The sequence below is a fragment of the Saccopteryx leptura genome, chromosome 2, assembly GCF_036850995.1.
Source record: "Saccopteryx leptura isolate mSacLep1 chromosome 2, mSacLep1_pri_phased_curated, whole genome shotgun sequence".
In the NCBI taxonomy this organism is placed as follows: domain Eukaryota; kingdom Metazoa; phylum Chordata; class Mammalia; order Chiroptera; family Emballonuridae; genus Saccopteryx; species Saccopteryx leptura.
In genome coordinates this window covers 252,709,532-252,731,188 of record NC_089504.1, presented here as the reverse complement: position 1 = coordinate 252,731,188, position 21,657 = coordinate 252,709,532, and the positions used below count along the sequence as shown (strand labels likewise).

Sequence of the window (21,657 nt, the reverse complement as noted above, 5' to 3'; positions counted from 1 at the left end):
GATGGAGGGGGAAGAGACAGGGACAGGAGCAGAGGGCACAACAGGGCAAGAAGAGCCTGAAACAGGCATGTTGTCTTCCACTTGTTGGTGTAAGATGAGGTCACATTGCCTTAGGGTGGGCTCTGAGCCAACAGGACTGATGTCCTTTTAAGACGAGAAGAAGGGCCACAACTGAGCTGATGTGACTACAGCCAGGGAGCATCTGAGCTGCAAGAAGCTTGGGTGGGGCGCACGAGAAAGGGTTCCCCCAGAGGCTTAGGAGTGAGCACCATTCTGTCAACACCTTGACTGCAGACCTCCAGCCTCCAGAGCTGTGAAAATAAATCTCTGTTGTCTAAAACCACCCAGTGTGTGCCCTGGCAGGTTGGCTCAGTGGTAGAGCACTGGCCCAGCGTGTAGAAGTCCCAGGTTCGATTCTCGGCCAGGGCACACAGGAGAAGCAAACTTCTGCTTCTCCACCCTTCCCCCTCTCCTTTCTCTCTGTCTCTCTCTTCCCCTCCTGCAGTCAAGGCTCCATTGGAGCAAAGCTGGCCCGGGCACTGAGGACGGCTCCATGGCATTGCATCAGGAGCTAGAATGGCTCCAGCAGCAATAAAGCAACACCCCAGACGGGCAGAGCATCACCCCCTGGTAGGCTTGCTGCGTGGATCCCGGTCGGGCACATGCGGGAGTCTGTCTCTCTGCCTCCCTCATGATTCTCACTTTGGAAAAATACCAAAATTAATAAATAAATAAAACCACCCAGTGCAACGAACTCCATGGTAGTGGCCCAGGAACACTCAGAGTGGGATGTGGGTAGGTGTGTGTAGGTGGGGCAGGCGTGGGCTGTGTCACTATGGAGATGTCCTGGGCAGTTACCGTTAGACAGATGGGGAAGAGAGGGGTGCGGAATGCAGAAACTGTGTCCCTTCCTCGGATAAAATCAGCTATGCTGCCATCTGACTGCTCAGAAGCAAGGGGCCCATCAGCCCAATTCCGGGTACTGCCCACCTCTACCCCCACCCCCACCCCCACCCCCAGAGAAACACGTCCTGGGCACCTGGTTGTGCTGGCTGCTGCATTTCAGAGACCTGACAACTCACAACATGTTTATCTCAACGTAAGATGTACAGAGGATGGGTGAGGTGCTCAGCATTAAGTGAAGAATGAGCCAGCAGGTCAGTGAGGGGCTGCAAGGGGGGCATGTCAGCAGGGAAGGAGTGGTCCCCTGCCCACAGGACCCTTGCCAGCACCAGGCTCCCTCCAGCTGTGGGTGTACCCACTCAAACCACTGGTGAGAACCTAGGCACTATTTTAAAAACATGCTCATCTTTTCAGCTTGATAAGTGAAGAACGAAGGGGCTCTTGGTGATGAATTTAACAAGAAAATTAAGTGTCTGAGTTGCCTACTGTGCTCAGGGGAGACGTTTTTCCTCTAATTAACACTCCCTTTGGCAAGCGTGTCTTGGACACTGAGCCCCAGGCTGAGGGCAGCAAGATGAGCGTTTGAACAAAAACCCCTTCTCTCAAGGACTTTGCACCCCGTGTGAGGAGAGAAATGAATGATGAACGGGATGAACGGGCCCACAGTTCGCTCTTTTCTCGCCTTTGCTCCCTCCCGCACCCCAGCCCCGCCTCTGGGAACATTTCTTTCTGCCTGAGGCACACGCTGTAGACTTTCGCTGAGCAAAGAACAAACTGTTTGACTGTCTGACAATGCCCTTATTTCATAACCGTGGGTCAAATTTGAAGTTGACATCTATTCTCTCTCAATATCTTGGAAGACCGTCTGCAGTGTCTGGTCTCCATCACCTCCACGTCCAAGTCAGTGAAACACATGACTGTCGCTCCTGGGGCTGGAATGAGTACCCCTCCCTCTGGCTCCCTCAAAAAAAAAGTAATTGTTTTTAAGGACTTATTACAGAAAAATTGAAAATGTTTTCAAAATGGGGAAGAATCATTGACTAGACCCTCTTGTCCCCACAGCTCCACCACGTTTGCAGACAGCCCTGCGCCAGCAGAGTTCTCTCTTATTTGGGGGCCGCCTCCCGGAGCCAACACGTCTGTCCCTCTGTGGGGCACGCTGTGTGTGTGTGTCTCTGGTTGACAAGGATTGTATTGGTAGAAGCACCTCGCTGTCATCACAACCAGCGAAACCCACAGGAACACGTCAGGATCTCCTAACACCCCCTCTCGGCACGGGTGTCCCCCACCCCATCCCCCTGGGGTGTGTGGGGTTGGGTCTAACGTCTAACAAGCTCCCTCTGCTCTGGTGGTTGTTCCTCCTTAAACGATTATATGACACGGGGCTCTTTCTTCATCTCTACCCCCTCCCACCCACCCGCTGCTATTGATTGGCCAGAGACACCAGATGATTGCTAGAAGGACCGACATTCTGACTCAGTTTCCTCCAGCTGTCCGTCAATGTCCCCAGAATTCTGTGAGTGGGCAGTCAGGCCTCCGGATTTCATGAGACGCAGGTGAACCAGGTGGCAGGCATGTGGACCTCATTCCGGTGTATTCACAATGCTAGAACACTGGGGTTTCCTTCCCGCGGTGACTCTGAGACTGAGCAGTGGGTTTGAGCGGTGTCACTGAGCTGCTACCATGAGTGCCCCCCCTCCGCCCCAGCTGAGGACAGTCACCTAGATCTGTGACCTCCTCAGAGGCTCTCCTCCGTCACTCCTCGGCCATGGGCCCCGTGACGAGGTCGGGGGCGGACTCTCTGTGTGGATTAAGAGTCCAGTCCGCTCAAGGTCTGATGTCATCTGTGCTTCTCCCATCCCCACCGAAGTCTAAGGGACAGGGAGCAGAGAAGGGTGACCTCCTTGGTCATCGTTCCGTCTCCAACCCCTGGTGGGGACCAGCTGGTTCTGTGTCCTGTCCTCCTCTTCCTGTCTTCCCAATGCTGTGCCCAAGGGTGGGGAGCAGGAGGGCACAGATGAGGCCAGATCCTTCCTAGAAAACAGTATCCTGGTCCTCCCTGACCAGTCCTGTCCATGTGTCCTGCTGTCCTCGGCTCGCAGGACGTGTGGTTGTTGTGATGGTGTTCACCCTCCGTCAGTCCCCTGTGGCCCCATCCATGGTCTGTGCCTGCTCTGGGCCCAGAGTGCCCTTGTTTATCCTAGAGCTTCCCGAGGATAAGGCCCCCTCCTGCCACCCCCACGCTCCCTCCTGTAGCCCAGGAAACCCCTGAGCTCCCCTCCAGGGTCCCCACACTCTGGCTTGTTCCTGCCCCTCAGACTCGGGTCATTTCCGCAAACCGCCATGTTGGCATCTTCTCAAGATGGCACGGAGGTCAACCTTCCGGTGGCCACCAAGGTTGGAGCGGGGCTGCCTTGTGGTCCTGTCAAGTCTCCAGATGGGGACGCAGAGCCCCGCTCTGTGTGATGATTCCCCTGGAGCCCTGGCCCAGTCATTGACATTCTAGCGGAGAGAGAATGAGGTCATGGGAAAGAGAACGCCGCCCCTCTCTCTCCGCAGTGGTCTCTCATAAAGCCTGTTTGCTTCGGTGACCGTGGGTAACAGGCCAGTCTGGCTGCCTCCCAGGAAGTTCTGGGAAGATTAAGAAACCCCATGGAACATGAGCACCTGTTGTCCTAGGAGGCAACCCAGCAGCAAACATTCCACCTAACACCTCATTCCTTCACCTGCAGGTGGGTAGACACCCGTGCCCACTGCAGCTTGTCCCAAAGGCTGACTGACAGAGTTTCGCTTTGCCTGACTATGCTCACACTTGGGAAGAAATCTCAGTGATCAGCACCAACTCAGGAGACACAGCCAGACGCCCACAGAAAACCGGCATGTGTGTGATGCTGCCAAACAAACAGCTCACACCCGCCCACCCGCCCACAAGCATGCCCAACACAAACACTCACAACACGATCTGAGAAACAACAATGGGAGGGGGGGGGGTCTGACCTGGTTTCCAAGAAGTAGGAACGGTGTGGGGGGGGGGAGGTGTTGAGAGCACACACACTCCTCACTTTCATTCTTGGCTCCATGGACACGGCCCAGGACAGAGGGGAGTTCTGGGGGGAGGTACCCTCCAGGGGAGGGCAGGACGCTGGCCCGTGTCCTCACAGAGCCACTCAGAGCCTGGGACGAGTGCCCATGCCCAGGGAGCCAGCATTCCTGAGCAGGGGAGGTGGCATGAGCGAGAGATTACCAGTGCATTCCACTCTCCTGGGTCCCTGCTGCACCCCCAGCCCCAGAGTCCTGGGTGCACAGAAAAGAAACAAACCGCTACCTCAGACACAGAGAAGGGGACGGCAGCGTCCACACCGGCAGCTGAGAGCTGGGCGGGTAGGTAAGTGCTGCTCACCGGTCTGTCAGTACAGTACAAGTGCAGGCTGCCCCCGGGCTGCAAAGCTGCCTCCCTTCCCGCCCTGTCCTGACCTTGTCTGTCCTCCGAATAGTCCGCCGCTCTCTGGGGTGTCGCTGCAGTGTTATAGGTAGGAGCCCACGGACACCTGGGCACACGGCCTGCTCTTGGCCCTGCGCACCGTGAGGGGCCGAGGAGAGTAGACATGCCCGTGTGTGTTAGTGCCCAGAGCGTGGCCGGAGAGCAGCCCCCGGGCTCATCCTCAGGGTCTGGAAGGGGAAGCGCGGTGGTGGGGGGGGACAGCTATAGGCAGGACCAGGAGCTGTGTCAGGTCCCAGTGGGGTCGCCAGGGCTGCCTGACACCCCACTTTGGAAGCCGGTGCAATCTGTGACCAGCGGGTCCCACGCCTGACACTTTGTGAACGATTGATTGTCCTGATTTGGCTCCTGAGTCACAAACCTGAAACCTCCTTGAGGGTGGGGGCCACATCCCACCCACCAGGACCCTCCACTCCCAGAGCATTTGTCAGGAGGACCAATACCGGCTGCGTGGACACTGGGGCGTGAAGGAGTGAACAGAAGGGGCCCCAGGTCCCCACATCCTCTCCGACCTGGAGCAGGAATCTCAGTGGGAAGACAGGAGGGACTTCCCCGTTGGGTAGATGAGGCCTTCTGTCTCTCCCCAGAGCGGTTTGTAGATCTGTCCCTGATCCTCACAGCAATGTGACGGGGCCTGGGCTCGGGAGCCCGTCACCTCTCACTGACGTCCTGCCTAGGAGCCCGAGGCTGGGAGGAGCGATGTCCCCCTTCATCCGTCTGGGTGGGTCCCCTAGAAACTCATTTCATGGCAGAGCGAAATCCCCAACAGTGCAACTTCATCTCACTGGGCAGTCAGTCGTGGGTCTGGAAATACACAGACATCCAACACTGGCCTCTGAGGAAAGCCAGGGCTCAGACCCCCATCTTGGGGGGCCGGGGTCTCCATGGTGCCCGGGAGAACCTTGTCTTTGTCTCCAGACCACGAAGGGGATGGACAGGCACGTGGTCAGGAGGTTGCTGCATAAGCAGTTGGATTTGGAGATGAAGCAGGCCAAGCAGGCCGAAGCCAGGCTTGGCCAACACCTGCAGAGACTACAGGCAGCCCACCTGTGCCAGCTGAGACAGCTGACCAGGGAGCAGAGACAGCTCGAGAGACAGCTGCAGAGGCTGCAGCAAGGTAAGCCCCCGGGACAGGGCAGGGCGGGGCAGGGCGGGGCAGCGGCTCGGGGCCGCATGTGCCCAGCCAGGTCACCATCCTGTGATTTTAGACCCTCAGAGCCAACAGGTCTGACCAGTCATGTCTGACCTCCAGCATGTCAAGGTGCCGCTGGTCAGACACGGCTGCCCGGCCAGACGTGTGGACGTTACTCTCAGCTCCGTGCCCCTAAATCATCTGTGAAGACCTCAGTGATGTGACTCGAAATTATGACACCTGACGTCCCCCAGAACTGCGACGTCAGCCGCAGGGCTGAGTTCTGACACCTGCTCGGGAAGGTTATGACAGACATGGGTTAGAGTCGCTGGGTTAGAGTCACTTCCAAAGTGGGCAGCAGAACGGGCAGGGTCCTGTGTCCATCGAAGGCCTCAGGTAAGACCTGCCCAGGAAGCGAGTGGCTGGGCAGGACGGCGGGCAGTGTGTCTCGAGGACTAGGAGCATTGTGTGGAGGTGCACGCGTGGGCAGAACCCGCCGCCAGGGGCTCCGGTCCGCGGGAGTCCGAGGGGCAGGAAGGTGCAGGCCGTGTCCCCGTCACCGGCAGCCCCACGGGTCTGGCGAGAGTTGAGTGTCTCCGCCGACAGGGTTGGGAGAGGGGCGATGGCGTGTTTGATGGTCAGAGGGTCCCCTCTGGCCGCAGTGCTCAGGGATTACTTCATGGCGGAACCCCCAGGTCCGGGTCCCAGCTGGACGACCTGAAGCAGAAAGCAGATGGAGGGAGCAAGCACCCACGATACGAAGAAAGAGGGGTTGTCGGAACCAGAGCCCGTTTCCTGGTGCAGCATGGGCGCATGCACACACCTGCTTGTTACATTGGGTGACCGGAGGGCGACAGTGCCGCGCCCTCATGGAGTGAACTTGAAGAACCACGTTTCAGAGAAAAGACAAGCCCGTCTCCAAACCCAGCAGCTCTGCGGGTCTAAGATCGCAGGACAGCGACCTGCGAGGGAGATGCCCGGAGCCTCTGGGTTTACAGGGAGAAACGGAGTTCTTACCCAGGGCAGACGCGCACTCACGAGGGGGCCACAGAGGACTGTCTTGTCCCGACTGCCCACAGACAAGTGGTCAGAAGACGAGGTCTGAAGAGTTTGGGGTGAAGTCTAGGCCCCTGCCTGGTGCCTGAGAACCCGGTCTCGGCTCGGTGAACTCAGAGCAAACATGTGCAAGACTTTCAACCCCAGTGATCCCCGGGCGAGGGTCCCCTGACCGGATCTGACCTGTGGACTCCGAGGGAAGTGCGGGCCCTGCTCAGGCAGGTCGGAGCCCGCGACGGCGAGAAGGAAACCGTGGGCACCGTCTCTGGGTGTCACTCACACCCAGTGATTATCTCATTTAGAAAACGCAAGTAAAACATTCAAACAAAAGCTGCTCGGGCCAGGCCGCACTGACCTCTGACCCCGGATTTCTAAATCCCCCTCAACGTGTTTCCAGTCGACGCTGGAAGCTGGGGTTTCTGTTTGTGCCTGGGCCCGTCAGGAGCACGGCCTGGTGTGACGTGACGTGGCTGACGTGGGGACGCCCGCACCGAGAACCAGCTTCCGGCTTCTCTTTCGACTTCTCTCACTGTCTCAGGTTTCAGGGCCATCAGAACGAAACGCCACTGACCGGGGGCTTCAACAACAGAATTCACGGTCTCAGTTCTGGAGGCCAGGAGCCCAAGCTGAAGGTGTGGGCAAGGCTGCTCCTTCTGAGGCCATGAGAGGAGGTTCTGTCCCAGGTCACTGTCCTCGCCTGTGGACATGTCCTCTCCTGTCTCCTGTCTCCCCCTGCATGTGTCTGTCCACACACCCCCTTCTCCTGATGGGCACCGGTCACACTGCATCAGGACGCCCCCATGACCTCCTCTATTAAGTCCCTGTCTCTCCAAAGAAGGTCCTGTTCTGAGCCCCTGGGGGTTAGGACTCCAATATATGACATTTGGGGGACATCATTCAATCTGTAACGCTGAATTATCTCAAAGTAGATATCAAGGAAAAGTGCGCCTCCAACTCCAGGAGTGGAATTCAGAGGAAACCAGGAGACACTCCCACGCGCCCACTGCAGGGAGGGACGCCTGGCATCCCCCGGGCCACTGGAGTCAGGTGAGACCTCGCTCAGCACGCACCCACGGCTCCAGCCCCTCCTCCCGCTGTCTCCTCCAATTGTCCCCTCCCTGAGGACATGCCCTCCGTTCCCTGTGCCAGCACAGACACACCCCGCACTGCCACCTCCTCACCCCACTGTGTCTCACTAACACCACACGCCAAGCCCAGCAACCTGAAAATTTGAAATGTGGGCGCGTTTATTGGTTCTCAGAGAAGGTTCTTCTTTTACCTCCTTTCCCAGAACCCAGGCCACCAACACGACCCAGGAGGGACACAAAACCCGGTCCCAGGTATCTCCTGCCCAACACACTGGCCTCAAGGACCCCACGCCAAGCAAAGAGGAGCCGCCGTCTCCAAGCTGCACAACCCCCCGCTTCACAGAAGAGAAGCCAGCGTTCCCAGCCACCCGAGCCGACGCCGCAGACCCAGGTCCCACTGCCAGTCCCGTGGGAGGGTGGGGAGCAGCCCGTGGGGACGAGGCCACACCAGGAGACACCTGCCTGCAGCCGGGTCTCAGCCCTGGGTGCGCGGATGGCCCCCACAGCCAGTCCTTAGTGCCCACCTTCCCCGAGCTGTTCGCGAGGGCCGCACATGCCCACTACCTGCGGCACAGGGTGCTCCCCGAGTCCGAGAGGCTGCTCAGCATCAGCGAGATCTTCGGGCATGGGGATCCCGCGACCCAGGACAGGCCGCCGTCTCAGTCACCTCCTCTCTGACCACCCGGAACACCCTTGCAGGAACACATCGTGGTCACTAGAGAAATGTGCTCCTCTGCTTCCACTTCAGTTTAGACCCTGTTTTCTCCTTTTATGGGAACGCCCCTTTCACAGAATCCTCTTGGCCAGTCTGATAAGCGAGAGGAGTCTTCTGAGAGCAGGTGTCTGTCTCTACTGTCAAAACACTCAGCTCTATGGTTTCCAGTCGCCCCATTCTGGGACCTGTGGCGCCACCTGGTGGCCACACACAGGCCCTCGTCCCCAGGGCTGCATCTAAGGGTTAGAGCAGGAACTCCGTCTGTGACACCAGCTCTCCGCACAGCCCAGGTGACTGGCTGCATTTCCACTTCCCAGCTGCTCGTATTCAACCTGCACCCTGGTTGTGAACAATTTACAAGACACCTGTCCCCTCCAACATTCCCCTTCAAGAAGCAAAGCGGTGGGGGAGGCCAGCCAGGGAGACAGGGTTCATGAACATTTAAGTAATGACCGCGGCCGAGGCTGGGCCAGCTGGACAGAGCCCGCTGTGCAGGCCACCAGCCCTCGCCCACCTGTGTCGTCCCCAGTCTCCTCCTCGCACCCCGTCTGTCTGCACCACCATCACCCTGAGGGCGAGCTCTCTGTTCTGCCCAGATCTTCCTCCTGTAGCCACAACTGGAGGCCAGGGACGGGGCCACCAGGGCGGTGTGAGCGTGGCCCCAACCAGGGCCTCTGCGCTGCATGAAGCCTGTCCACGTCCACCTCGGTCTCTGCATACCCCTCGGGCTGCGTGCCCCTACCCTCACACACCCAGTGGTCTGGACCCGTCTGGCAGTCCAACCACAACATATTATCCATTGTGTCCAGTGACATATCACGCATCGCCACAAGATTGTGCATCCACTCCACACCTCACCTGCAGCACTGGAAACTCGACATGCGACTTACTCATCTCTAATAAATTATTGCTCTCGGTCCCATCATTGCTCTCGGAAAGCACCATTTCTTCCTTCACTCACACAACTGCATCCCATGAACAAGAGGAAGCAGACGAGACTGCCCCTCGCCAACGAGGAGCCGGGTATCCACCAGGCGCTGCTGGGGAGGGAGAGACAGAGCCCGCCCTGCCCTCGGCCCCCGCTCCCCCCTCTCTCACACACACTGAGTGTCCGGCCCTCGTGAAAGTACAGAACATTTGACTTTATTGAAAATATCTTTAACAACAAAATTAGGTTAATCATAACAGGAATGCGTACTTAAAATGCATAGCAATTATATTTATTTACAGTTTTTCACTTTTACTGACTTATCCAAAATTTTACCCACTTTATTGTATCCCGGGTACTGGTGACTTATAGGGTCAGAACATCTAAGCAGCTTAGCCTTCTGTCTTTAACGTCACGCAAACAAAGTCAGAACCGACTTGCGATCACCGCCGATGCCGGCAGGGAACCCACTGGCAATAACTCGGCTGGGAAGTCTTATCAAAACAGTGAGCAAGTCATTTCTCACGCGAGTTCACATCCATGAAGATGGGAGGATGAAGGTAGGTGTGTCAGCAGAACAAACTTGCAGATGGTGCTAAGTCAGGCCTGTGGTCACATGGATGGCGTCAGCATCAATAAGGCGCTTTTTAAACAAGGCAAGAAATCCTGGGAGCAGCCCAGGGACACCCCCGGTTGCTGTGACTACCGCACAGGCCCCTGAAGGCGGACAGTCGGGCTCTGAATCTCAGGGTTGGGGAAGCAGCAGGAAGGACTAAGGTGGGGGTAAAAGGAAAGCTCACAGAAGGGGCACAACTGAGGATGTCACTCAGTGACTGTGGCCTCCCGCCAGGACAGGCCAGCAGAAGGACCGGGGTGACAATGTCTCGAGTCCACCCCTCGCTCCAGGGCATGGCTTGAGCCCCAGCGGAACAGAGGGGTGACTGCTGAGGGACTCCAGCAGAGGCCAGCGGGCCCATTCTGGAGAACAGCTAAGTGACATTCTAGTCTGTGAACCCCTCTCGCGAGCACACACAGCCTTAGAGAGAGAGGCAGTGGCGAGGAGAGGGAGGGTGAGAGTTCATACTTCATCACAAACACCGCCGCCTAAGACAGACGCGCACAGGAGGGGGACATGGCGCCCGGCTGGTCACCACCAGCTCTGCTGGTCCACGTCCTCCAGGTTAACGCGCACCTGCTTCTCCAGCTCCAGCAGGTTCTTGTAGAACTTTTCAGCAGTGTCCTCATCGAGGTCCATCTGGAAAGGAGCCAGAGACACGGTGACCAGAGTGATCAGAGGGGACATGACACGAGCACTGCTGTGGGACAGGAAGGCGCTCGACAGGTGAGGGAACAGGGGACGGCAGGGAGGGTGAGGACCCTGCAACACCCGGCCCAGCACTCGCCAAACCCAGTTAGCCCTGCAACAGCGACACGGGAGGTCTGATTCTGCAGCCCGGCCCCTGTGGCCCAGTCACACAACACCCAGCACTCTGATGTGACTGAGGACGAGAGAGAACCCCCAAGGGTTTTCTTTTAAATTCCAACAGCTACCGATGCCTAAGAGGCACACTCTTCAGATACAGAGCCTGGGGCTTGGTCGCAGTGAACTGGCCCGGGTAGTGACACCCAGAGCACTCTCGGAGTCAGGAGGATGAGCTGTCACCCCAGGAACAGCTGGACGGGGACAAGGAACCGGGTACCTGACCTTGGTAAGCCCCACACCAGCCTATGGCTGTCTCCCCAAACTGCTCTTCATGCATGAGGAATCTCAGCCTCCACCTCACTCGGCCTGCTGGTACCTTACGTTCTCCTGTTTCGTGTGGAAAATCTAATTTTTACCGTGTGTGAAAGCAAACTGCCAGCCCCTGTGACACGATAAGTCTTTTCAGGTCCACACAGAACCCAACCTTCAAAAAGGCCTCTTTCTTCAGAGCTGAAAGGCTGAAGATTCTAACTTTTTACATTTTGGAAATTACACCCCCCTCGTTCAGTCAGAGTTTTCCGTACAGAGGATACGAGGCTCAGGTCTGTGTGACCCCCACCCTTAATGGGAGGAAGTGACTTCTCGGATTCATCATATGTTAAAACGCTTTCTTCAATGGACTTCCATGAAATGCTAATATATTACTTCGGTTTACAGAATTCAGCATTTTCTCCCCTCAGTGAACAGATTAGCCCCTGAGATCTGTAGGTAATTCAAACAAACTCTGAGGATCTCGAAGGTTATTAATTTACAAGAGTCCCTAGGGAGGGCCCTGGGGTGCTATCAAGTGTTACACAGAATCTGAAGAAGGAGAAATCAAGAGTCCAGAACAACTGGGAAACACGGGGAACCAGACACCGGACCCGCACGACCCTGCCGTGTGAGCGCTGGTCTCCGCAGACGCATGGGTGCCCAGCGCTGGGAGGGAACAGAGCAGGAAGCATTTCTCACACCTGCTCATGACCGAAGGCTTTCGGCAAACCTTGAGGAAGGTGTTGTGTCCCGCAGAGCAGGTCTGGGAGGCACGGGAGTTTCCAGGGGGCAGCGAGTGAGGCTCCTCGTGGACGCAATCACCACCACTGCCGTCTCAGCTGACAATGCACCTGTCCACCCCACCCATGTATCTCACAGCAACGCCTCCCTGTGTAGCGGGCAGCAAAAAACGAGGCGGAAACAAACCTCACTCACAGAAACACAACAAAACAGTTCTTACAGGTTCAAAGTGAACATTCTCACTTCCTAACAGGCAACTCTGTGTCTGTTTCTGTCTGGAAGGTCACCCAGGCTGAGAAGCCACTTGCCCTGACCTCTGCGAAGCACCAGCCATCAAAGCTAACACCTGTCACGAGCGACCCTCAACACACAGAGAAAGTCGACCTCACGTAGAAACACCTTCTATCTCGTCCAACTTGCAGCCCATTTACCGAGCACCTACTGCATGTACACCCCGTGCTGGGAAGGCACTACAGACCTGGTCAGAGCTTAGATTCAGACAGGGGGCCCATGTCGAAGGCACATACAGCACAGGATAAGTTTCCGGGAAAGCCCATAGCAGAGGCACGGACCTGCCAAAAGGGTCGCTGGCCGAAATGCAAGGTAAGACAGTGAGGATGAACAGTAGGGACCAGTGAGCTGAAAGAAGTAAGAGCCATTGGGGAGGGGAGAGGATGTCAACGGTCCTGAGGCAGGAGAGCAGAACTGGAAGCTGAAGGCAGGGCAGGAACGAAGGCGCGGCTAGCAGGCCCAGCAGAAACATCAGTAACAGCAGTTACCTTCTGGGTGGTTACATAGTTCCTTCCGAAGCCCGTGGTGGCGCTCAGATACTTGGTCAGGGGGTTGAGAGACTCTGGCCTCTGGTGGAAGAGCCACACCTGGAGGGGAAGAGGGCAGACACGATTTCCGTGCTGAGTGGCCGGCGAGGCGGCTGGGGGACTTGGAGCTGGCGCGGTGCTCCAGACAAGCTAGGCATTGCCTCCAGCAGTGAGCACCCGTACGAGCCACGGAACCGTACATACCAGCGCCTCGGCTCCGTTGTGCGGGGTCAAGGTGAAAGCGTTTGCGAAGAAGCGAAACTGAGAAGAAAACAGGAGTTATTTTGTCACAAAGTCACAAAAGCATCACTCCCTCATCACTCTAAGATAACCTGCCTTTCTTATTGGTGAATACTGTTTAAGTATCAAAATATAAAGAAGTCTGAATAAGAAATATCACTTCGCCCTGGCAGGTTGGCTCAGTGGTAGAGCGTCGGCCTGGCATGCAGGAGTCCCGGGATCGATTCCTGGCCAGGGCACATAGCAGAAGCGCCCATCTGCTTCTCCACTCCTACCCCTCTCCTTCCTCTCTGTCTCTCTCTTCCCCTCCCGCAGCCAAGGCTCCATTGGAGCAAAAAGATGGCCCGGGCGCTGGGGATGGCTCCTTGGCCTCTGCCCAAGCGCTAGAGTGGCTCTGGTCGCAACAGAGCGAGGCCCCAGATGGGCAGAGCATCGCCCCCTGGTGGGCGTGCCGGGTGGATCCCAGTCAGGCGCATGCAGGAGTCTGTCTGACTGCCTCCCCGTTTCCAGCTTCAGAAAAATACAAAAAAAAAAAAAAAAAAAAAAGAAATATCACTTCATCTCCCCCACCCCGGGTCAGCTGCTTGGGACAAAAGGCACAGTTCCCTCTGTCTTTCTCTATACCTGGAGTGACAGAGGGACAAGTTTTCTAACCACGGAAGGGCATTTCCTAAAAGTAACATTTTCTCATGTGCTGAAGACACAGTGTCCCTGCAAGAATGTAACCACAAGACAGAAAAGCAGACGCACAGCTCCCTGGTCATAAAACGCCTCGCCCTCCGGGGGCAGCTGATGCACGGGACCACGTGGACTGCTCACAGAGCACGGCTTCCCGTGTGCACCGCCTAGAACTGGGGATCTACAGAGCACGCACGGGACACGCAGACAGGTGCCGTGGGAGGGTAGCTGGTGGGAAGCAGAGGTCACAGGCTAAGTGACCTCAAACCTCAAGGGACACTGGACCCTGCCACCTCCGGGTTCGATTTCTTAAATCGTTTCCCAACCGTCAAACACATCTTTTTGTTCGTAAACTGAGCAAAGGAGTGCTGGGCGGGCACACGCTCACCAGCAATATGAAGGGCGTGATCAGCGTCCACACGAAGGGGTGTACAACTCCGTAAGTCAGGTTGGTCAGCATGGTCCCCGGGCACACCACACTGGAGAACAGGCCCTGGGGGCAGAGGGGCAGAGTTGAGTTCGGTGCGCAGCTCCACGCTGGCAAACAAAGGGCCCAGGGCAGGAAGGGCTCCTGCTCCGCGCTGTCCTGGACGCTGAGGAGGCCAAGTCCATGGATGCACCGGCACTGACAACTTGGTTCAAGAGGTACTCAGGATGCAAAAATGAGTAAGACAGTCGCTTATCTCAGGAAACGTCCTGCACAGTGAGTAGCCGGGCCTGAAGCTGGGGTAGGCAAGGACCTGGCTGCCTCAGTTTCCCCAGTCACTGCATCCACTGAGGTCGGTGTATCCATCCTAACAAGCACTTTAGATGAAAAGACAAATACATGGCACCATCTCTGCCTCCCAGCAGCTTCTGCTCTGGTAAACATGGACACGAAACCAGACGTGTGTGTCTGCCACCCTGCGGGCATGGACGCAGACCCCAGGAGGCAGGTGGGAGGTCCGGGCTCAGAGGACAGGGCCATGTGGTCCCACAGAGCCTGCTCCTGAGGCAGCAGAGTGAGAAGCTAGGGGACACGCCTGGGTAAGTGGGAGGGGAAAACTGAGGCCAGGTAATTAAACAAAGCCACACAATTGGACCGATCTACAGGTCCTTAGGTCTCCTAACCCAGGGCACTTGAGAACAAGTGGCTCAGACCTCTCCGTCTTGAGCAGAGAATGAACAGCTTAATTAAATCACCTGGTCAGGGAGACAGGTCAGAGACCCGGCTGGTGCCACTGGTGTCAGCCAAACCCAAGGACAGATGAGGTCGGGGGAATAAATAGCAAACACCCAGTCAGAGCCAGGCAGGCCCGAAATAAAAGGGAAACAAAGAAGCTGATCAGAGAAGGGTCCTGTACTCCCCTGGACGCTCATCTTGCTGAGTCAGCTTGCTGAAGGACGCAGCTGACAAGCTGCTGACTATGATGAGATCCTCCCCCGAGACTCTCCCAGAAAAAAGAGATAAAACCCTCAAGACAAGAATGATGACACAGGCCCTCTCCAAAGCACGGCCATGAACCTTTTACTTCCTTCCTCCTCAACTCCAAGGGTTCCCACGAGACTTGCCACCAGGTTCTATGGCCACACGTCAGTGTCCCCGCAGGAAGATGGGGGGTACTCAGACCCACCCCTCTGGGACAGGAAAGGCAATGAAGGCACAGGTAGGGGGTGCCGCACCTGACATACTGAGTCTCCCAGGAACTGCAGGCCTTGTGAGCCCCACTCTGCAATAGGAATCACGGCTCCCGAAGGACAGGACGGTGAGGGAGCCCCCCACACCTGGGAGGTCAGGAGCTAACTATCTCTGCCTTTAAACCTGCATGTCACCAGCTGCCAGTCTCCCTGAGGGCCTACCCTGTCCTCACAGCAGTCCGGCTCGAGGGACACACTGCATCTTCTGAGCTGCGGTGGCCGCCTTCCAGGAATCGGCTGTGGTTCAGAGACCTGGCCCACCACGCCCCAGCACCGAGACAGGCCCTCACCTGCTCGTTGAAGTTCCTGTTCAGGGCCACACTTAGAAGGTCCAGGGCATACTTGGAGGAGCTGTAGGGCTCCCGGCCTTGGCTGTGCTGGAAGTCCTCCAGGCTGAAATTGGACTTCATCGCATTGCGAGATGACGTCCAGATGAGCCGAGACGGTCTGTCATGGGGGCCGAGGAGAGGCTTCAGCTCCTGGATCTGAACGTGGGAAGAGGAACAAAAATTGTTATCAGGCCCTGGCCGGTTGGCTCAGCGGTAGAGCGTCAGCTTGGTGTGTGGAAATCCCAAGTTCGATTCCCAGTCAGGGTACATAGGAGAAGCCCCCATCTGCTTCTCTACCCCTCCCCCTCTGCTTTCTCTGTCTCTCTTCCCCTCCCGCAGCCAAGGCTCCATTGGAGCAAAGTTGGCCCAGGCGCTGGGGATGGCTCCATGGCCTCCCCCTCAGGCGCTAGAATGGCTCCCATTGCAGCAGAGCAACGCCCCAGATGGGCAGAGCATCAACCCCTGGTGAACATGCCGGGTGAATCCCGGTTGGGCACATGAGGAGTCTGTCTGTCTACCTCCCTGCTTCTCACTTCAGAAAAATACAAAATAAAAAAAATTATTATCAAAACCTATGGAGTGGGGGTCGGGGGGTACAGGTAACAATTTAAAAACCACTACGCCTGCTGGAATGGAATGGAGCGGGTTTGTCAGTGGAGAGTGGACGTGACGGGCACGGAAGGGGAGGGGCCGGAACGCCCTCCTGAGTGTGAACTCACAATCACCTTAATCATGACACAGATGGTTCCATATAGAACCGTACAGAGGTATATGGACATAGGTGGCTAGCACATGCATAAGCACCCCCCTGCTGTTAGCTGAAGGGGACCCAGAAGCACCTGCCGTCTCAACAATGAGAACCAGGTTTTGGTATCTAACGCCACCTCCAAAGAAAAGTGCCAGATCTCCTTAGAGAAGTGGCCGATTCTAGGCCGAGGACATGGAAGCACACTGTGAGCTTGGAGCATCTCACAGTGTCAGAAAGGATGTGCTTAAAACAGAAACAAAGCCATCTTGATGAGGGCCTGTCCATGACACCCGGGCCCACTGAAACAGTCTGAGCAGAAAAATGATGTCGTATTTATAATCCACAGTAGAAACAACATATCATGAGCCCACAGGGGTAGCTACCATGACCAGTAATTCAATAATACAAAAAAGGGGAGCAGGCCCTGGCCAGTTGGCTCAGTGGTAGAGCGTCGGCCTGGAGTGCAGAAGTCCCAGGTTCGATTCCTGGCCAGGGCACACAGGAGAAGCGCCCATCTGTTTCTCCACCCCTCCCCCTCTCTGTCTCTCTCTTCCCCTCCCGCAGCCGAGGCTCCACTGGAGCAAAGATGGCCCGTGCGCTGGGGATGGCTCCTCAGCCTCTGCCCCAGGGGCTAGAGTGGCTCTGGTCGCAACAGCGCGACGCCCCGGAGGGGCAGAGCGTCGCCCCCTGGTGGGCGTGCCGGGTGGATCCTGGTCGGGCGCATGTGGGAGTCTGTCTGACTGTCTCTCCCCGTTTCCGGCTTCAGAAAAATACAGAAAAAAAAAGGGGGGGGGGGAGCAAAGAAAGAGGATTATAAAAAGACAAAGGAAATATTAAATAATGACTTCTCTGTGAATTTATTTTTTAAATGACCAGATAAGAATTTAACCCATCCTGACTTTATATTTTAATTAACTTTTGACTGAAAACCTAGTATCATAAAAAAATAAAAAAATAAAAACAGTACTAAAGGATCTGAATGACACATGAATCTCCCACTCAGGCCTGAGGTCCTGGCTCCCAGTTCAAAGGCAACAAGTGTTCCCAATTTGTATCATTCTGGAAATACAGCACACGTGCATATGTAACAGGTAAAGATATATCTTTATTTACATAAATGAGGTCACACTATACAGACTGCACCCTGCTCTTTCTCCATAATAATAAACTCCTGGAGGCTCATTTTTTTTGAGACAGACAGGAAGGGAGAGAGATGAGAAGCATCAACTCATAGTTGCTTCACTTTAGTTATTCATTGATTACTTCTCATTTCTTTTAACGTCCTTCTAACATCTCTTAATACTTATATCTTAATTTATTATAAACACAGGCTAGTACTCAAGGAGGTGGTTGAATTATCAGGGAAAACAAACTCAAAGTGAAGAAAAGTGACCATGAATCTACTTGTCATCACACAGGCAGGTCGTGTGCTGCCAGCCCAGTGTCAGGAGGCATCCCTACACCAGGGCGTGGTCAGGCGTGACCTCACTAGACACTGATGCAGTCTCACAAGATTAGCCTGAGGCCTGGGCACAGGATGCATCCTGGGCCTGCAGCACGTGAACACAGGTGCTGAGAAATCACATCAGGCCACTAAGAGATCAGCTGGGAACCATTGTTTACTCCTTGTTTGCCTGTCCTCTCCTCTCCAAAGCCAAGCCCAGCTCTAAAGACGCTTGGGGCAGCCTAGGCTCTGTCTCTGAATGGCTCTGAGTGCTTCTCTCTACTTTCTCTCCACCCTCCAGAGCCGATGTCCAAACATGAAACAGAATCTCCATCAGCTGCTGTAGGGAGCCCATGTTTTCAGAATAGAGAGATCGTCCTACGTTAATACTCAGGAGCAAATATAGCGGCATGCTGCCAAGCTTCCCAGAGCAACACCAGGGTATGTCCTGCGTGCTCAGGCACTCTGTAGGGTCCCCGCACTGAGTGTGGGCCTGCGGACACCTTACCAGGAGAAAGTGGCCAAAGACGTTGGTGGCAAAGACTTCCTGGAGCCCGTCGGCGGTGACCCTGTCGTCCTGGGTCAGCAGCCCCTCAGCTGTGGAGAACACATGAATCACTTTTCTGAAACAGCAGAAGACAACAGCATGATTTTCAGAAGCTCCCACGACGGGAGACATTAAAGAGACAACCCCTGGCCGCCCCATCGGCCCCAAACTCTGTGTCCCTGATTCTGCGGCAACGGGAATGAGAACACCGACTTCTCAGCCTGGGTGACCGCGTTATCTGTGATGCCACCCTTCCCCCAGAAGTGCTCCCACACTACAGCTCAGACTGCCAACAGGAACCTGAGCCACTAAACACCTGCCGAACCCCTCCTCCCTTCCTTCCCAATCAGGTTACAAGTCAGCGTCTCTGGGAGACAGCAGCTACGCAGAGGGGAGGCCCTGCCCGCACAAACTGAGGCCAATGGCTGGTGCTCTCACTGAGCGTCCATGGGGCATCAAACATACCAATGCCATGTTTGCTGTGACAGCAGTTCAGTCGGTCAAGGCTAGTGTGAGACTGAGTGTGTGTGTTTAGCAAAAGCAAGGAGACCAGAGTCAAGTAAGAAAGAACCTCCATGAATAAGTACACTAGGTCAGTGGTATTCAACCGCCGGTCAGAGAAAAAGGAAACCACATTTCAACATAGTTAACTTCTGTGGACCGGCATGAAATTTCTAGTGGCACCAATCTGCGGACTGGTGGTTGAAAACCACCACATCAGGTCACAAGATAAGATTGCTTTCTTCCTGTAGGTCGGGGTCAAAGATTTTTGGGAGCCATTGCATGAACGTGTATTGAGAAACACCATGCCCCACCCTGCCAGTCAGAGCAGCAGACACACAGCAGCCTCCCCAGGGGCTGGAGTCCTGCTGCCAACCTGCCTGAGTCTGAAGGGTTCCTGTCACAGTTGGACCCACAGCGGCGTGCAACTTCCCCCACGAGAGGTGGGGGCTTTTCTTCCCTTCTGTCTTCATGCCTCTCAACGTCCCCTCTGCCTGCCCCTCCCCCTCCAACTTAACATACTCAGGGCAAAACTCCACCGAAAAGTATAAACACCTTCCCAGCAATCAATTTACCTGGAAAATGGAAATTACCTTGAGAAGAGGCTGGAGAAAAGTGCTTTGACGTTCAGGTGTGGGCTAGGCATGATCCCAGCATTCAGATACACGTAGTCTAACCTCTGAAACCTGCAGGGTGAGAACGTTAGTCATCTTTTCCGGACGGTGTTGGCTGCAGAGAATTTAGGGAGCTGCAGTGGGCTGTAAACCAGGCCTCCTCTCACCCATACCGTCTTAGCTTTGTCCCCCCAGTTAGGCTCTGTGGCCACCCTGTCTATAAACACCCCTCCCTCCCTCCCTAGTTTGCAGAAGTATTGTTTTGGGGGTTTTTTACATCCACATTTTCCCCAGTTGATAAGTGAAATTTATAAGATACTGAAGTTCGCCTCCTCTGAACTCCAAGCTGCTCACTAAAGCCGAGGACCCCAGTGGACTGGCCTTTCCCACTGAGTGGTCCACATCATCAGGATGTAAGGTCCTCCCAGAACACAAGGAGAGCTCACAGACTACCTTAGGCCCCCACAGCCTCGCCTCAGCCTTAAATGGGGGCTGGAAAAAAAAACCCATTAAATATTTCCCTGGATACAAAATTACTAACCTGGGATAATAAATGTCTTCCCTGAAGCACCCAGGAGGAGACCTGGTTGGAAGACTCACACTGCAGCATGAAGCCCCCTGACCCTCCCAGGCCAAGGCTTCCATGTCAGGGTCCCTGCCTGCCCCGCTCAGTGACCCGGCAGGAAAGAGCAGGACACGCACTCGGGCGTCCCAGCAGCTACGTCAGGTAAGGCCAAGCGGCCACGCGCGCTGCTGTGTGCACCTCCACGGACTAGACAAGACGAGGTAGGGACGGAAACCGGAGCCCGAGCTGGCCCCCGCCCTGCCCGTGGGCGCCCCGCCCTGCCCGCAGGTGACCCTGCAGCGAGCGCGGCTTCCAGCCCAGCCCTTCCCGGTTCCGTCCACCGCGCGCCGCACCCCCGCCCAAGGGAAGCCCGCGACGGAGGAGCCCACCTGCTCCGCAGCTCCCAGGCGGCCCGCAGCACCGAGCGCAGGTCGGCGACGTCCACCTGTACGGCGCTGACCTGAGCGGAGGGCCGGGCGGCCAGCAGCGCGGCGCGGGCGGCCTGGGCGCGGCCCCAGTGGCGGCACGCCAGGCACAGATGCAGCCCATCGTCCTCCTGCAGCAGCCGCTGGCACAGCGCCCGGCCCACGCCGCTGCGAGGCGGACACGGGACGGCGTGAGCCGCGCGGCGCCCCCAGGCCCGGCTCCCGGGGACGGAGCCCGGGCCGGCAGGGGAGAGGGAACCGGGCACGCCGCCCCCGCCTCCACCCCGACCCCGATCCCGATCTCGCCCCGCTGCCGCCGCGCCCGCGCGCGAGGCCGCACCTGCTCGCCCCGGTGACCAGCACCACCTTCCGCATGGCGGCGCCCGGACGCCCAGCAGCCAACTGGACCCGAACGCACCTCGGGGAAGAGCCTAAGTCCCAGCCGGCCCCGCCTCCCCGTCGCAGCCCAATCAGGGCCCGGCGAAGCTCTAGGCCACGCCCATAAACGCTCTCCAATCAGATCCAGGCAGGTCCCGTCCGCCGCCCAATCAGGGCCCGCAGAAACCGCCCCGCCACGGCCCGCCACGCCCTCCAATCAGATCCCGGTTGGTCCCACCACCGCTGGCGTCACCGACTCCGCGTTGAGCCCTCCAATCGCAACCCGCCGTGCGCGGGCCGCGCCGGGGCCAAGGTCGGGTGAGATAGCCTGAGGGGTGTGGCCCAGGGACGCCCCGCCCCCAGTCACTCAGCTATCCCCCGCCTCTGCTACTGAGGTGACCCGCCCCGGCCCCACCCTGGGGTGCGCTTTGGGCCCAGGTGTTTTGCGCGCGAGGGCCTGGCTCTCTGGCCGCTCCACTGGGGCGTTTGCAGCTGAGGTTCGGGTCCAGGAGCTTCTGAAGTTCGGGGACTGTCCCCTCGTGATCCCCGCCGCTTTACCCGAGTCTGCAGCACCGGGCCACTGTCCAGCCCTGGGCTCCCAGACCCCTTCGCGCTCCAGTCACCTTTGGAGCACTGACTTTAGGGAACATTCAGGCTAGAATTGCCAGCTGTCAGAACTTGGACCATGGGGAGCACTTGGGTCCTGGGCGCCCAGGACGGGAAGAAGCCACCTCTGGCTCGTCTCTGAGGCTCATACCCGCTCCCTTACCTGCGTGGCTGTGGCCGTGGAGGAACATGTGCTCACGTTACTCGTAAAGTAAAAGTGTGGACGCGTTCTGCAAGGGCAGGAAGAGAGTCGCTCCAGGTGGTGTCAGTATAACCTCTGCTGCAGGGAC

General features: G+C 56.8%; 2 protein-coding genes and 1 non-coding gene across 5 annotated transcripts; 2 read left to right on the top strand and 1 right to left on the bottom strand.

Annotated features, from left to right (window-relative positions):
* Positions 1-4,145: 4,145 nt before the first annotated feature.
* CCDC190 (coiled-coil domain containing 190) lies at positions 4,146-9,353 on the top strand. 3 transcript variants are annotated; one of them, XM_066366007.1, is made up of 4 exons: positions 4,146-4,284; positions 5,321-5,519; positions 7,517-7,637; positions 7,882-9,353. In XM_066366007.1, the coding sequence occupies exons 2-4, from the start codon at positions 5,333-5,335 to the stop codon at positions 8,354-8,356; spliced, it is 783 nt and encodes a 260-aa protein (XP_066222104.1). In that variant the 5' UTR covers positions 4,146-4,284; positions 5,321-5,332; the 3' UTR covers positions 8,357-9,353. The 3 variants fall into 3 exon arrangements, with proteins under 3 accessions (XP_066222104.1, XP_066222105.1, XP_066222103.1); XM_066366008.1 differs by having other exon boundaries at positions 4,146-4,288; positions 7,520-7,637; XM_066366006.1 differs by having other exon boundaries at positions 4,146-4,288.
* Positions 9,354-9,520: 167 nt separating this feature from the next.
* HSD17B7 (hydroxysteroid 17-beta dehydrogenase 7) lies at positions 9,521-20,827 on the bottom strand. Its single transcript, XM_066371364.1, has 9 exons — positions 20,724-20,827; positions 20,348-20,551; positions 19,373-19,465; positions 18,240-18,354; positions 15,501-15,695; positions 13,922-14,026; positions 12,820-12,876; positions 12,577-12,675; positions 9,521-10,576 (listed from the first exon to the last, which is right to left on the bottom strand). Exons 1-9 carry the CDS (start codon positions 20,756-20,758, stop codon positions 10,469-10,471), a joined length of 1,011 nt encoding a protein of 336 aa, XP_066227461.1. The 5' UTR covers positions 20,759-20,827; the 3' UTR covers positions 9,521-10,468.
* Positions 16,709-16,784, top strand: TRNAS-GGA (transfer RNA serine (anticodon GGA)). Its single transcript has one exon. It is a non-coding gene; the product is annotated as a tRNA-Ser (tRNA).
* Positions 20,828-21,657: the final 830 nt, after the last annotated feature.

What these genes read in the sequence shown, in the direction of transcription:
- CCDC190 (XM_066366007.1), top strand. Translation starts at nt 5,333, where the DNA reads ATGGACAGGCACGTGGTCAGGAGGTTGCTGCATAAGCAGTTGGATTTG. An exon ending in GCTGCAGAGGCTGCAGCAAG is followed by an intron (nt 5,520 to 7,516) that starts GTAAGCCCCCGG and finishes ATTATCTCAAAG; the next exon opens with TAGATATCAAGGAAAAGTGC. An exon ending in CCCCGGGCCACTGGAGTCAG is followed by an intron (nt 7,638 to 7,881) that starts GTGAGACCTCGC and finishes CTCCTTTCCCAG; the next exon opens with AACCCAGGCCACCAACACGA.
- HSD17B7 (XM_066371364.1), bottom strand. Translation starts at nt 20,758, where the DNA reads ATGCGGAAGGTGGTGCTGGTCACCGGGGCGAGCAG. An exon ending in TTCTCCAGCCTCTTCTCAAG is followed by an intron (nt 18,355 to 19,372) that starts GTAATTTCCATT and finishes CTGCTGTTTCAG; the next exon opens with AAAAGTGATTCATGTGTTCT. An exon ending in ACAGGAACTTCAACGAGCAG is followed by an intron (nt 14,027 to 15,500) that starts GTGAGGGCCTGT and finishes CTCTGCCCCCAG; the next exon opens with GGCCTGTTCTCCAGTGTGGT.